Source organism: Maniola jurtina, chromosome 4, assembly GCF_905333055.1.
Source record: "Maniola jurtina chromosome 4, ilManJurt1.1, whole genome shotgun sequence".
Lineage (NCBI taxonomy): Eukaryota > Metazoa > Arthropoda > Insecta > Lepidoptera > Nymphalidae > Maniola > Maniola jurtina.
In genome coordinates, this window is record NC_060032.1 from 9,686,768 (window position 1) to 9,701,011 (window position 14,244).

Sequence of the window (14,244 nt, forward strand, 5' to 3'; positions counted from 1 at the left end):
TCCACAAGTATAAATTAAAAATTTATAACACCCCCGACAAGTGAAGGTCACAGTAACTAGAAAAGAGCTGATAACTTTCAAACAGAAAAAAATTAAAATCGGTTCATTAGTTGAACTGCAATGACTTTTGCAAGTTATTAACCCCCGACCCAAAAAGAGGGGTGTTATAAGTTTGAAGTGTGCATCTGTGTATCTGCCTGTGGCATCGTAACTCCTAAACTAATAAACCGATTTTAATTTAATTTTTTTCCTTTGAAAGTTGGCTTGATCGAGGGTGTTCTTAGCTATAATCTAGGAAAATCGGTTCAGCCGTTTGAAAGTTATCAGCTCTTTTCTAGTTACTGCAACCTTCACTTGTTGGTGTTATAAATTTTTAATTTACACTTGTTGATTATTTAGGTATCTACTAGTTATCAATAAATAGGTTATACGTCTTGCTGACGAACGATATTTATTAACTTGTAGATGATGATTAATGTGCATAAAGCATGTATGTATCCTCAATTTAATTTGTTACATATGCAATGCGCATATAAGAAAACACAGCAGTTTCGTTATGCATTGCTTTTGTATAAAATAATACCTATTGTATTTATTTCTTTCCATATAAGCAGATTAGAATAGAAAAATACTGTATGTAATACTGATTATAATGAAATAAACTTTTACGTAGAGCTTTTACGAGTAAGTAGGTACTAAGGAAGCTAGTTATAGAATATTATTTTTAAAAAACTTTTAAGGTAAAATAGAAAAAAAATTGTAGGACATAGAGATCTGTCTATGTAAAAAAAACTACTACGAAAATAAAAACAAAATTAACCTTCATCAGGAAATACCAGTACAGGTGTAATGGCGCCATTGTGCAACTTGTCTGCGTTTTCAGAATGCGTCTGCGCACGCACCGAAGCCCGAATCAGCGACGCAAGTTTGTCGCGCATCGCATCGCACATATAGACGCACTGTAAACTCTGCACGGCGCCGGCGCCGACACCAAGAACACAACCTCCGAGCACTGAGCCAAATCACTTCTATTCAATATCAATCGTACAAATAAGTCACAAACCGTACTTCACAACCACAATTTTACCGCTGGCACTATATTTTATCAACTATTTCTTACATATCTAGGAATTGAGCACGTTTGAACACAAATCTTCATAAAAGAACACAAAATTTGGAAATTAAGACTGAATTCGTTTATTTAAATATTACTAAAATTTATACTAAAATATTAAATTTCTTTAATATATAAACTTAAAGGCACTTTAAAATACTACTTTACTAGTAGCAAAATGATGTTAGTGTATGTTAGCGATGAGCGATGGCTCAGGGCGGACTGTCTATTCCCGGAGCGAGCCGGCACGTGGGCGGACTGCCGCCGCCCGCCTCCCGATCAATGGATGAGATTCGACACCTGACCCCTAAAATCTACGTAAACTTATCAACTACCAAACACATTCTGAGAAAGCATACGTGACGTTTTAATTCGATCCTATATTTAGAGCAGTAAAAGAATATTTTAATTCAGCGTAAAATAAACTCTATACATAGAATAGTAATCTACTAAATAATTTACTGTAAACTTTGTCACAAGGTTGACGTAATTCTGTTCGTCTAAGAGCGGTCACGCACTCATCCGATCAGAGTCCGTGAAAATACGGATATAAAAAACTCGGACCGAACTCCGATTACGCACTAATCCGATCTTTGATTCAAATCCAAGCTATTCAGTGGACATCTTTGACATACCTACGTCATATGTCCGATTTGCATCCGAGATATTCTCACGAATGACGGAGAGAACTCGGATGACGGAAGTCGGAGCTAGTGCGTACACCACTACCATACAAATAGTTCTATGACTACTTCGGAGCGTATTTTCACGGATTCGGATGAAATGCAGTGCGTTATCGCCCTTAAGGTAGGTATTTTTAACCCCCGACCCAAAAAGAGGAGTGTTATAAGTTTGACGTGTGTATCTGTGTAACTGTCTGTGGCATCGTAGCTCCTAAACTAATGAACCGATTTTAATTTAGTTTTTTCTTGTTTTAAAGGTGGCTTGATCGAGAGTGTTCTTAGCTATAATCCAAGAAAATCGGTTCAGCTGTTTGAAAGTTATCAGCTCTTTTCTAGTCACTGTAACTTTCACTTGTCGAGGGTGTTATAAATTTTTAATTTACACTTGTATAAAACTGTATAAGACATATACATAGACGAAAATCTTTTTTTTATTGAGTACTGCCGCGACAGATGAAGAGGACAATACTGTGACGTGCATATCGTCTAAATTTTAATTAAAATAAATACGTTAAAAAACAAAAATAATACTTATATGCCTACTGGACCTACGAAAACAACTCGCACATTTTAATTTCTAGTCTGGTAGAAATGGACTGCCAGTAAATTACGGCTTCGTTTTAAGGTCAAGAACACTGCGCTTCAATGCTGTCAATGTAGGAAATGGATCAACCTGCTCGGTCAACACTCTGACTCTTGCCAATCGCATTATTTAGTCCCACATAATCATAACATTCCCAGATACGAGTAAAGTGTCGGCCTTCCCGATTAAATGGATGTATACGTGACGAATGCATACGGCGGGCGGCGCGGTTGTGCGGCCGACTGCGGCTACGAAATTAGGCGTAGCGCCTTCAGCAACATTGTAGCGCAACGTCAAATGTTGTAACATCACGAGTTTACTGCTGAAAGATGTAGTAATAGAGCTATGCGTAGCGTAATAATAATACGCGTATTTGTAAAACACTACTACTTACTACTTAAATTCAGGGCTTTACTTTTGCTCTTACTAGTATAATAAAATTTAGAGTGAATCAGGGTTGGAAAAAAGTTTCAATAAAAACAAAATGTAGTAATGAAACCAGTCATTATAAGCGATAAGTACACTTTATTAAAATCTCACGTGTAGTACAATGAACCTCCTCTCTCCGCCCAAACCCACAGAGTCCGTCTCCCCCGCTAACCACAGACTATTACAACACAAAACATTTTTATTTGAAACAGGAAAAACATATTTAAAATGTTTTTAATTTCATACATGCTTAGGCTTAAACCACTTGTTTCAAACAATGCAAAACCTGGAGTGAATGTAGAGTACCTAATAGTTCTTATTTGCAATAGAAGTTCGAACGTAGTCGGGCTAATGCTGCTCTTGACATTTTATTCAAGGACTTGATGCCATTGTATTTTTCGCTGTGGTACTTCGAGTACTTACTGTAAGTATAATATAATAGTATTATATTGTCAAATCGTTTTTATGTGAAAATAACGCCTTTGCCCAAAATAGAGTAGGTAGGTAACTACTGAGTGAAATTATTACGAATTTGCTTAATATTTTTATTTTATTTATTTTATTCTAGTAACTATCGATCAAATCAACGTATTGGGTTCACCATTCTTATTACACATGTAATAAGTTTTGTCATCTTGTGTAAAGCACATAATATACCTACTTATAATGTGCGCCTTAATTCGTGTTTACTGTTGCCAAGCTTTTTATATACCTAACACTCAATTTTATTATTTCAATATAAAATGTAAAAAGGAATTCTGATACGTTTTTATATGCACTAGAATAAAAATACTCCAATTTAACTCTTGTTAAATTATTTGCTTTGCGAAAATAAAATACAATTAATATATGCAAAAATGATTTCAGTGCATAGTAATTTACTGTATATAATTTAAATTACCCACATAATAATTACAATACTTTTATAGTAACTAATATAATAGCCGAAATGTCTGAAGAGATTAGCATTGGACCGCGAATGTAATAAAAGTGAGTGTCTACCTTCCTCTAAATGGGCTTTGCATGAAAGATTTCAGTAGGTACTGAAATGCTAGATATGGACGTCCACGTCCACTTGGCATACTTTATACGACTGATATCTCATGTTTTATCCTACTTTTATCAATAATAACTTAAAATTTAAAAAAACTGACACTAAAACCTCTATAAGAAAACTAGAAAAGAGCTGATAACTTTCAAACGGCTGAACCGATTTTCTTCAATTACAGCTAAGAACACTCCCGATCAAGCCACCTTTCAAACAAAAAAAAAATTAAAATCGGTAGATTCGTTTAGGAGCTAGGATGTCACAGACAGATACACAGATACACACGTCAAACTTATAACACCCCTCTTTTTGGGTCGGGGTTTAAAAAGAATCAAGATGTATTTAGGTAGTTTAAAAAAATGTGATTGTAGTTTTATCTAGATTCTAGACAGTAATGGACCTACTCGTGTACAGATAACTTCTCATCGAATAATATAATATACTCTTCTGAAGTGGCATTATGACTTTATTAGACATCAAGGAAAAGTTTGTCGGTCTTCAAACCCAGAAATACTCGAAACTTTCTGGAGTTGAAGAACACATAGAATAGTACATTGAATTCGCATGTCCTAAGGGTTAACAAACTTGTGTTCCCACCCCGATAACTTTCTGGCGCCCAAAGATAGCCTCCCTACCCTTGAGATGTCCTCTGAACTTCCACATAATACGAATACGAGTAGGTACATAATATGTAAATGTACCAAACCAACCATCCTAATGTTGCAAAATAACGTATCTAATTGAGAACCTCCTCGCTTTGAAGTTGGTTACAAATTAAAACTACGACAAGGACCTCTATATTATTCATCATAATCCATACTTAATATTATAAATTCGAAAGTGTGTCTGTCTGTCTTTCTGTCTGCTACCTTTTCACGGCCCAACAGACAACCGATTCTGACGAAATTTGGTACAGGGTTAGTTTAAATCCCGGGGACGGACATAGGCTATTTTTTATCCCGGAAAATCAAAAAGTTCCCACGGGATCCCCAAAAACCCATCCGTTTAACTGTACTTTAATTTGTATGAAATTTGATACAGAGGTACTAAGCTTGCGTCCCTGTAATTGACATAGGCAACTTTTATCCCGGAAAATCAAACAATTCCCACGAGATCTTTAAAAACCTAAATCCACGCGGACAAAGTCGCGGGCATCCTCTAGTATTAAATAGATGGATAGATAGGTACTTAAGTTCTACTATACTCCGTTGATTGGTAACTGAAGTCATGAGTACTTACCTACTCATGCTAGGATTTTGACCCTGCCTCTTTTTAAACTAGTAAACTACTAATTAAACCAGTGATATGTGATAACTGGTAATAAATTTAGAACCCTAACCCTATTTGAAGTGGAAACATACAAAAAAAACATATAGTCGAATAGAGAACCTCCTCCTTTTTTTGAAATCGGTTAAAAATTGACGAGCGACTACCCCCGTCAGTCTGTCTTTCAGCTGGCTGTAACTCATGAATCGTGATGCGTAATAGGTAGAGAGTTGAAATTTTCACAGAATGTGTAGACGTATTCGTTTATTTTGCTATTGCCGCTAATAAAAATTTACTGACAGTATAAACTATTATGTATTCCTTCGTGTCCGGGACCGACTAGACTCGCACGTGACCGATTTTTTTTATTCTTTATTGCACGAACGTTTGTAGATCTATATCGACCACAATTTATTTTGAAATTGATTATAGAAGACCGACATGACAAAGATGTTAAATCCTTAAGTTTATATCTAGCAGGTACCTACTAATAGGCGTCTCTCAGAAAAGCAGGCATTATTTAATTAATTTTAATTAGCTCGGTCTCTCTAATTCCCACAAATCCACAGGTACTCGTAGGTATAAGAGGAATTGACTGCAAACGTAGCAACAGTATCACGATATAGTTCCTATAATTAGAAGCGACCGTCTGTTATTCTGAGAATGTGACGTCACAGGACCTCGTGTAACACTCCCGGTGAATTCCAAAATACTACAAAACGAGTGATTTACGTATCTCACATGATTGTGATAATAAAAATCCAGATTAAAAAATACACTGTGGGTGTTCTTATTTGCTTCAATACGTCATTCCCTAACAATGGATGCGTTATTTCTCTTCGTGGGTAGGTAATGTACAACACGATATTATAATCTAGCTACTCGACGATAACGTAACATAATATTTATCAATTATTGCAAATGCTTCGTTTATTTCCTTAACACGAGAAACACTTCAAATCAAATTCTCTATGATCAGAATTACAATAATAATATAATTAGCAAAGACTATGTTGTTCTTTTGGCGCAGGTCTACTTTTGTAATGGTACAGTCTACTGATATTGATTAAAACTGTCATTCACATATTTTCAGCTAACTGCTAAGTACCTACAGTTTTCAATACAGGCCCACGGTAAATGTAGTTTTGACTAAGTGATCTATTTCAATGATTCATTCAATCGAAACAAAAACATTCGCTGAACAATGCCCTTATTATAGAACCCATAACGATATACATTCTTATTTATTAGGTATAGGTACCTACGTACCTATAGCCTATAATTATACTGGTGCTACTATATCAAGTGCATTATTTCTTACAAGTTGGCGGCACCGCACCATCCAATTATAATAAGTGGAATAAGAGATATCCCTGTAATAAAATATTTTCAAAGTCAACCAAAGGAGCGGGATTCGCTACGGACCAATCAATATGTTTAACGCATGCGTCAACGCGAGTTTAAATATTTTTGCGAATTGGAAAGCGTAGGCGGCTGACGTTTCTATTTGAAAACTTTGATCGATTGAACAAAATAAGACTTACTGTTGGTGAAGTATTGGTGAAGTAAGATCAAAAGAAATAACTACATTGTTGTTAGTTTACAAAGTCACTAGTCAAAACTATTATGCATAAAAATAAATAAAAATCTGTTTTAGAATGGACAAGTATAGAACTTTAATATGATACCCAACTTGGTATAGTTATCTTACTTTGGAAACACATTGTAATTTTTTTAAATTAATTTTGATAAATTCGAAATCCGTGAATTTGTGGTTACATCACCACAAATTCACGGGTTTCGGATTTATTCCTTTACTTGTGCTATAAGACAAACCTACCTGGCAAATTTCATGACTCTACATCAACGGATAGTAAATACCCTATAGGTTTCTTGACAGACATGACGAACGGAGAGACTGACAGGCAGACAGACATCAAAGTGATCCTATAAGGGTTCCATTTTTCCTTTTGAAATACGGAACCCCAAAAATACTACATCAAGAAGACTCAATTGGCATTAAAAGGTAGGTATGTCTGTGTCGCGTACGACGCCACTAAATTATCTTAATTAAAATAGACGGTAGCTATTTGGCGCCTATATTGTTCGCAGCATGTCACTCACTTTTGCATTTGATCACGTTTGATGTTTTACATGGCTCCAATTCAATAATTGTAAAAAGAAAAACTATTACAGATAATTAGGTAGGTAACTGTTTTAAAACCTTAAATTCTAAAAGTTATTGTATCAGTTTTATAACATAAAATGTGTGTTTAATTCACCCAAGGGCACGGTTTATGGCATGGGGAAAACTGTCTGAAAAGCGTGCGTGCGTTATGTATGCCTTACGGTTTTCCTATATTATGTGGCTACCTACAATCCTTATAGGTAAGTAGCATGGTAGCTATCATTACATTATATCTAATATTATTATCATTGTAGAACTAAATTCGTCTAATGCATTGTCTGTCTGTACTCTGTACGCGCTAATTTCAGAAACTACTGCAGTTTGAGTTTTCTTTTGGATTTAATAACTTAGGTACATCATGCATTATTTTTTTCCTGTAAAATGTAAATCATGCTATACCTACTGTGCCGCGTCAGTTCCGTACCTCAAAAGGTAAAACGGAACCCTTATAGCATCACTTTGTTGTCTGTCTTTCTGTCCGTCTGTCGTGTCTATCAAAAAACCTATAGGGTACTTCCCGTTGTCCTAGAATCATGAAAATTGACAGGACGGTATGTTTTATAGCACAACTAAAGGAAAAAATCCGAAAACCGTGAATTTTTAGTTACATCACAAAAAAAAATGTGTTTCAATTTTCAAAGTAAAATAACTATATCAAAAACGGGCATCGTAATATGAAAGGGCCTTAACCTGTATATTCTAAAACAGATTTTTGTTTATTTTTATGCATAAAAGTTTTTGATTTATCGTGCAAAATGTCAGAAAAAAATATCCGATTACGGAATCCTCTGTTTGCGAGTCTGACTCGCACTTGACTGAGGTTTTTTTTTGATAATAATTGCCTGGCCGCGGACCTGCGCTGTCATGGTGTGATAAAAATTTGTCCTAATCTGATTTGTGATTTATAAACATAGAAATTCACGGAATTATTCATAAGCTGAGCTCATATAAATAGGTATCGACTATGAGTCACATAGGTAGATATGTATGGCTTATTACTTATTAGTAACGAGAAGAACAATCGCTTATTGCATGTTAAAAGAGTGTTGTTGAAACATAGTACCTGTAGTACCTACCCAAGTACATAATGAGTTTCTAAATAATAATTTTAATAAATACATATCAAAAATTGCAGAACCGGCAAGATTCGAACCTGCGTCTTCTGGGATTGCGCCCGACGCTCTAACCGCTAAGCCACGGTTTTGCTTACACTTAGTTGTCTGTTTGTCTGCCTGTCCGTCTGTCGTGACTGTTAAGAAAACCTATAGGATACTTCCCGTTGACCTAGAATCATGAAATTTGGCAGGTGGGTAGGTCTTATAGCACAAATAAAGGAAAACATCCGAAAATCGCGAATCATCACTAAAATAAAATTAAATATATTTCAATTTTAAAATAAGATAATAATACCAAGTAGGGTATCATATGAAAGGGCTTTACGTCTACATTCTACAGATTTTTATTTATTTTTATGCATAATAGTTTTTGATTTATCGTGCAAAATGTCGGAAAAAATACCCGAGAACTGATCCCTCAGTGCGCGAGTCTGATTCGCACTTGGCCGGTTTTTTCTTTTAGACGTCACATCTCCGGCCATCCTGTATAGTATAGGCACATTAGGTCTCTACCATAACGTATTTTTAGAAAGAAATAGCGAAACCACAGCTTGATGCAAATGCAAACAATAGTATAGTTCAAATGGCAACAGTGATGCAACGAAATCTTGCAATGTTATAAGAAAGGGGCACATTCGTCGTTGAAAGTCTGATTAATACAATGACATCCTAAGCAATATACATTCCGATACTAATTGCAGTATTTACTATTTAGTAACTAGGTATTTTCTATTGAACCATTATTAAAAACCCGTCAAGTGCTAGTCGGGCCTCGCTCTTTTAGGGTTCCGTACATAATAATTATAAACATCATATTTTGGGTTACAAACTACTTTGTGAATTATTGTTCTCAGTATTTGTTGTTTAAATACAGCATATACTGAGTACATTTGTTAGTACATAACATACCGATTTATTATATTCCTAACTAGTTCAGTTTTTGAGATAGCCCCCGTCACTCAAATAGTCTAAAACTGACAACTTTGACGGCTCACAATTTCCTTATTTTTGAAGATAAAAAATTAATTAAAAAATATGTTCGTACTCTCCTCAATGAGTTATAAACAATGATACCACACATGTAAGGGTAAGAAAAAATATTTCCAGCTCCTTTTTCATGTATGGGAGCCCCCCTGAAAAATAATTTAATTTAATTTCTAATTCAATATTTTGTTTGGGGTCAACTTTCCATACCAACTACAAAACTTCAGGTTTGTAACTCATTTCGTCTACGAGCTAGAGACCTGTAACGCATGGACAGAAAGACAGACAGGCAGACAGAATGCAGAGTGACATTAATAGTGTTCCGTTTTTACCCTTTGGGTACGGAACCCTAAAAACAAGGTAGGTTGTTTGTTGGTTTGTCTGTCCTTCAATCACGCCGCTACGGAGCTATGGATCGACGTGATTTTTGCATGGGTGTAATTAAAGATCAGGAGAGTGACATAGGATTCTATTTATCCCGGAAAATCAAAGTTTCCACGGGATTTTTAAAAATTTAAATCCACATGACCAACACATAGACATACCTATTATAAGTATTGTATTATTGGTCTGCGTGGATTTAATCTTATCTTATCTTATTTAAGTCTTATTAAAAATCATATCATTGTCCGGAACAAAAGATACCCATGTCCCTCTCTAGGACTAGGTACCACTACCTAGGTACGTATCCTTGCAAAAATCACGTCAATCCGTTGCTCCATTGCGGTAAAATTGAAAAACAAGCCAACAAAAAATCGACATTTGTTAAGTCGAGCATGTCGATGTTATTATGCAATTGACGAATTTCTCGTATCCAGGAAACAATTTAGTTTTGCATTCAGCAACCCAAAAATTAACTGCTAAGTTTCTTGGCGGCTCTCCTCAGCAGAATCTGTTTCTCTAACCAGCGACCATAGAGTATACCTATTGTATGTAGTTAAATCATAAATATTCAAATAGGCTCCATAGTCCATTTAGATATGGACTATTTATGGTGGTAAGTGATGATAAGTCTAAGATGGAAGCGGGCTAACCCCTTTGGTTTCTACACGGCATCGTACCGGAACGTTAAATTGCTTGGCAGCACGGCCTTGCCGGTAGGATCGTAACCAGCCACGGCCGAAGACTCTCACCAGACCAGACCAGAAATTTAGAAATTATGTTTCCAAACTCCTGCCGGGAATCGAAGCCGGGACCTCCCACTAATAAGACCACAGCGCTTAAAACTGCGCCGTCAAAAACTAAGGAACACAATACTCACAAAAAAATATAATAGGTACATAGGTAGAACATGAATTCATGATAGGTACTTCATGATATTGATTGTACAGCGGACCTAATACCTTGCCATATGCGAGTATACATAATATAGTAGCTACTTCAATTACTGAGAGTAGTGCTTGTCTGGGGTTTTAAGTTCATTGAGTTTTAAGTTTATTGAATTGATACGTATCTACCTATCTAGATTATATAATTTGTTAAAAGCCCTTTCTTCGTGATACATCGTGGAATTCCGCAAAAGACAGCAGTACCTAAATGGAAATGTAGAGAAGGCCAAGACCCCTGCCAAAGGGTGTTTTATTAGTGCCAACGAAAATGAAGTGAAAGACACGAAACAATTTGTTGTTTCGTGCGTATATAAAGAAGGTTTTCGCGCCGCGATTTGCACGCGAGTGAAGCGGGTTTGGAATACCGAAAACTGCCATAAACAAGCCATAAAGAACTAGAGATTAGGTAGGAAAATTGCGCAAACAATTCAAGATAATGGATGTATACAAGTTCATACTATTAATGAATTTTTTATTATTATTAGAAATGTTAGAATAAAAGTGAAGTTACTTATACTTATACCAACTCTAGTGTTCAACTTTTTAATTTAGGTAGGTACTAATGTGCTTACTTACTAAATACATGTTCGTATTCAAAAACATAAATAAAGTGATGAATCTATTACCCAAGTATTTTTAACCCCCGACCCTAAAAGAGGAGTGTTATAAGTTTGACGTGTGTATCTGTGTATCTGTCTGTGGCATCGTAGCTCCTAAACTAATGAACCGATTTTAATTTAGTTTTTTTGTTTGAAAAGTGGCTTGATAGAGAGTGTTCTTAGCTATAATTCAAGAAAATCGGTTCAACCGTTTGAAACTTATCAGCTCTTTTCTAGTTACTGTAACCTTCACTTGTCGGGGGTGTTATAAATTTTTAATTTACACTTGTTCCAACCAGATATGCTAAATAATTTAATTAATTTAATGTTTAACAACGATCTAATAAAGATTACAAAACTAACTTATCAAAATTTCGATAAAGCTTTTATTAGGATAATAAAATAAAAATATAGCTACATAATAAGTGAAACGATCGGTTGTCGATTGATTGTCCGTTTTGATCGGCCAGTATGGCAGACTATGATGGCCTCCCTTCCTTCTCATTCTGAGAGGAGACTCAGAGTGTTCAGAGTGGACCCTCGATGGGTTGATCCTGATGATGATGATGATTGGTTATTTACGACACATTCTCCTGCAATCTCCTCTCCATTCATTTCATCTCCGCTTTGATGGAGATTTGAAGATTTTTTTTTGATAAACATAACGCCAACTATCTACATTTTGTATAGGTACTAACAACAATGCTGTTCCTCAATTCTGTAACTTAACTACCTAGATATTTAAGGCTCCAACTAAAAAGCTGCGCTGCAGCTTGCTGCAGCATGATAGGTACTGAGTGAGAGATTCCGTCAGGTCACACATGACATTTTTAATATACCTAATATTTTGTTAATTATAAGGATAGATTAATTTTATTAATTTTAAGTCTCGTTGGTGACCAAATAAAAAAGTTTTCTTTCTTTACTTCTTAGATCTCAACTCGATACTTTTCATTTCACCAAAATGAATTTAACTTTAAATTTAAATGATTTTAACTTGCAATTTAACCAGCGAAGCCAAGACTAACATGCAACGAACCTATAGTCTAAAGACGCTTTGTAATAAAAATAATTCTTTAGAAAATTAATTAAAATGGGGGTAGGAAGATGTTCGCTTTTGATAAGCCCGTGATGCAAGGATGTATCAGACAAACTAGTATACCGATACATAAGTAATGTAAATTAATAGATAAAACTGATTTTTAAAGTTTTCAAAGATATTTTATTAGCGCCTTTACATGATACAAAGGGTTTATTTTACCACTACATAGAGCGATAGCGATAATTGTCCCTTGACAATGTAGCTCAAGGTCAATGAGGACATAGCCTGGAAAACGTACACATCAGAAAAGTTAAATGAAAATCGCACCTGAATAGTGTAAGTATGAACATTTTCATTTTTTTTCTTAGTAATATAAGTACCTAATAATTAGGTTTATTACCTCATTCAAGTTATATGTTCGCATATAAAAATTAAAGAATGGATATTTTTTTCAGTTGCATAGACCTGCAAAAGAGCATTTTGAAACTGTGTGAAAATATATTATTGTGAGGTAACTTGGTAATTTTAGATGCCTCTCTATTTTATTGTACTTAACAGATAATAATCCTTAGGTACATATTCAAAAGACCTATGAAAAAAGCTGCAATTTTCATTTTGAGAACTACTTAAGTGGTTTCAATTGATTTAATTGCTGAAAAAAATTGTGAAATCTTTGTACTTATTTCTGTAAACCCTGTAAGGCCTACCAAAGAGCAAGCCTTAGCAGGTGGGAAGGACTACGTAGGTTGAATGTGATAGAAACTTACCATTACATGCAATCCCAGGCGGCTGTTCATGGTGATGCATTTCTCGGAGCACCGTGATGCGTGTGAAGAATCGCGTCCTTTCATGTCACAAGCGAGACTGAACGAGCTACTGGCCGGCTGAAACGCTGGAGCTTCGAGCCTCTCCCCCTCTCCACCCCTCCATCACCGCGCCACGCATGCGCGGACCTGAAGTAATTTAAGCACAGTACATTATTGTTACCAAAGTTTCGCAAAAGTTCAGTAGGATAACGCTTAGAGCAATCTATGCTTAGAGCACAAGCCAAGCTAGGAATACCTACCCACAAACCACGATTACGAAAAAAACCGGCCAAGTGCAAGTCAGACTCGCGCACTGAGGGTTCCGTACTCGGGTATTTTTTCCAACATTTTGCACGATAAATCAAAAACTATTATACTTACCTACATAAAAATAAATACCTACCTACCTACCAAATTTCATGATCCTAGGTCAACGGGAAGTACCCTATAGGTTTCTTGACAGACACGACGGACAGACAGACATACAGACAGACAGAGAGACAGACAACAAAATGATCTTATAAGGGTTCCGTTTTTCCTTTTGAGGTACGGAATTCTAAAAATATAGGACCTATTTTGTAGGGCGAATATATTTTGCAGCGATACATGCAGCTTTCAACATACGACGCAGATTTTTATTCGGGTGGAGGAGAGACGGCGCGTCGTGCGTCGCGACGCAGGCATTTAAGGTACCTATTGTCTAATCCATTAGCCTTCCATTAGCAATATTTGCAGACGTCATTTCTGCATTGACTGCGATTTTGCTAACTTTTTCTCGTTTTTACTCTCTCTTTCCCCAACATAAATAATCTTGATGGCTTCGTCCACACACCACAAAATTAATTTTAATTATTGAGCCTCGCTTTTCAAAGCCGAAAAGTACTTCACTATCAAGGTATACTACGTGGTACAATCTTCGTAACCTAGTTAATTGTATGTTTACTAAACTGTGATTTTGCAGTTTACGTATACAAATACGTAGCCAGTAGCTCCACGTTGTAATGAATGAGACTATGGTACATAATTTGATGATCAGTGTTATTTCATGGGAACCACAAC

General features: G+C 35.7%; 1 protein-coding gene across 4 annotated transcripts in view; it reads right to left on the reverse strand.

Moving 5' to 3' along the window:
- LOC123864529 (b(0,+)-type amino acid transporter 1-like) overlaps window positions 1-13,270 on the reverse strand; it is a 32,423-nt gene extending 19,153 nt beyond the window's left edge. For 2 of the 4 annotated variants that reach the window (XM_045905022.1, XM_045905021.1), the window contains exon 1: window positions 821-1,350. In XM_045905022.1, the coding sequence (XP_045760978.1) occupies window positions 821-950 (130 nt within the window). In that variant the 5' untranslated portion in view covers window positions 951-1,350. Of the gene's footprint in view, window positions 1-820; window positions 1,351-13,146 lie in introns of those variants that run through there. The other 2 variants (XM_045905023.1, XM_045905024.1) reach the window with 2 other exon arrangements.
- Between the last annotated feature and the right edge of the window lie 974 nt (window positions 13,271-14,244).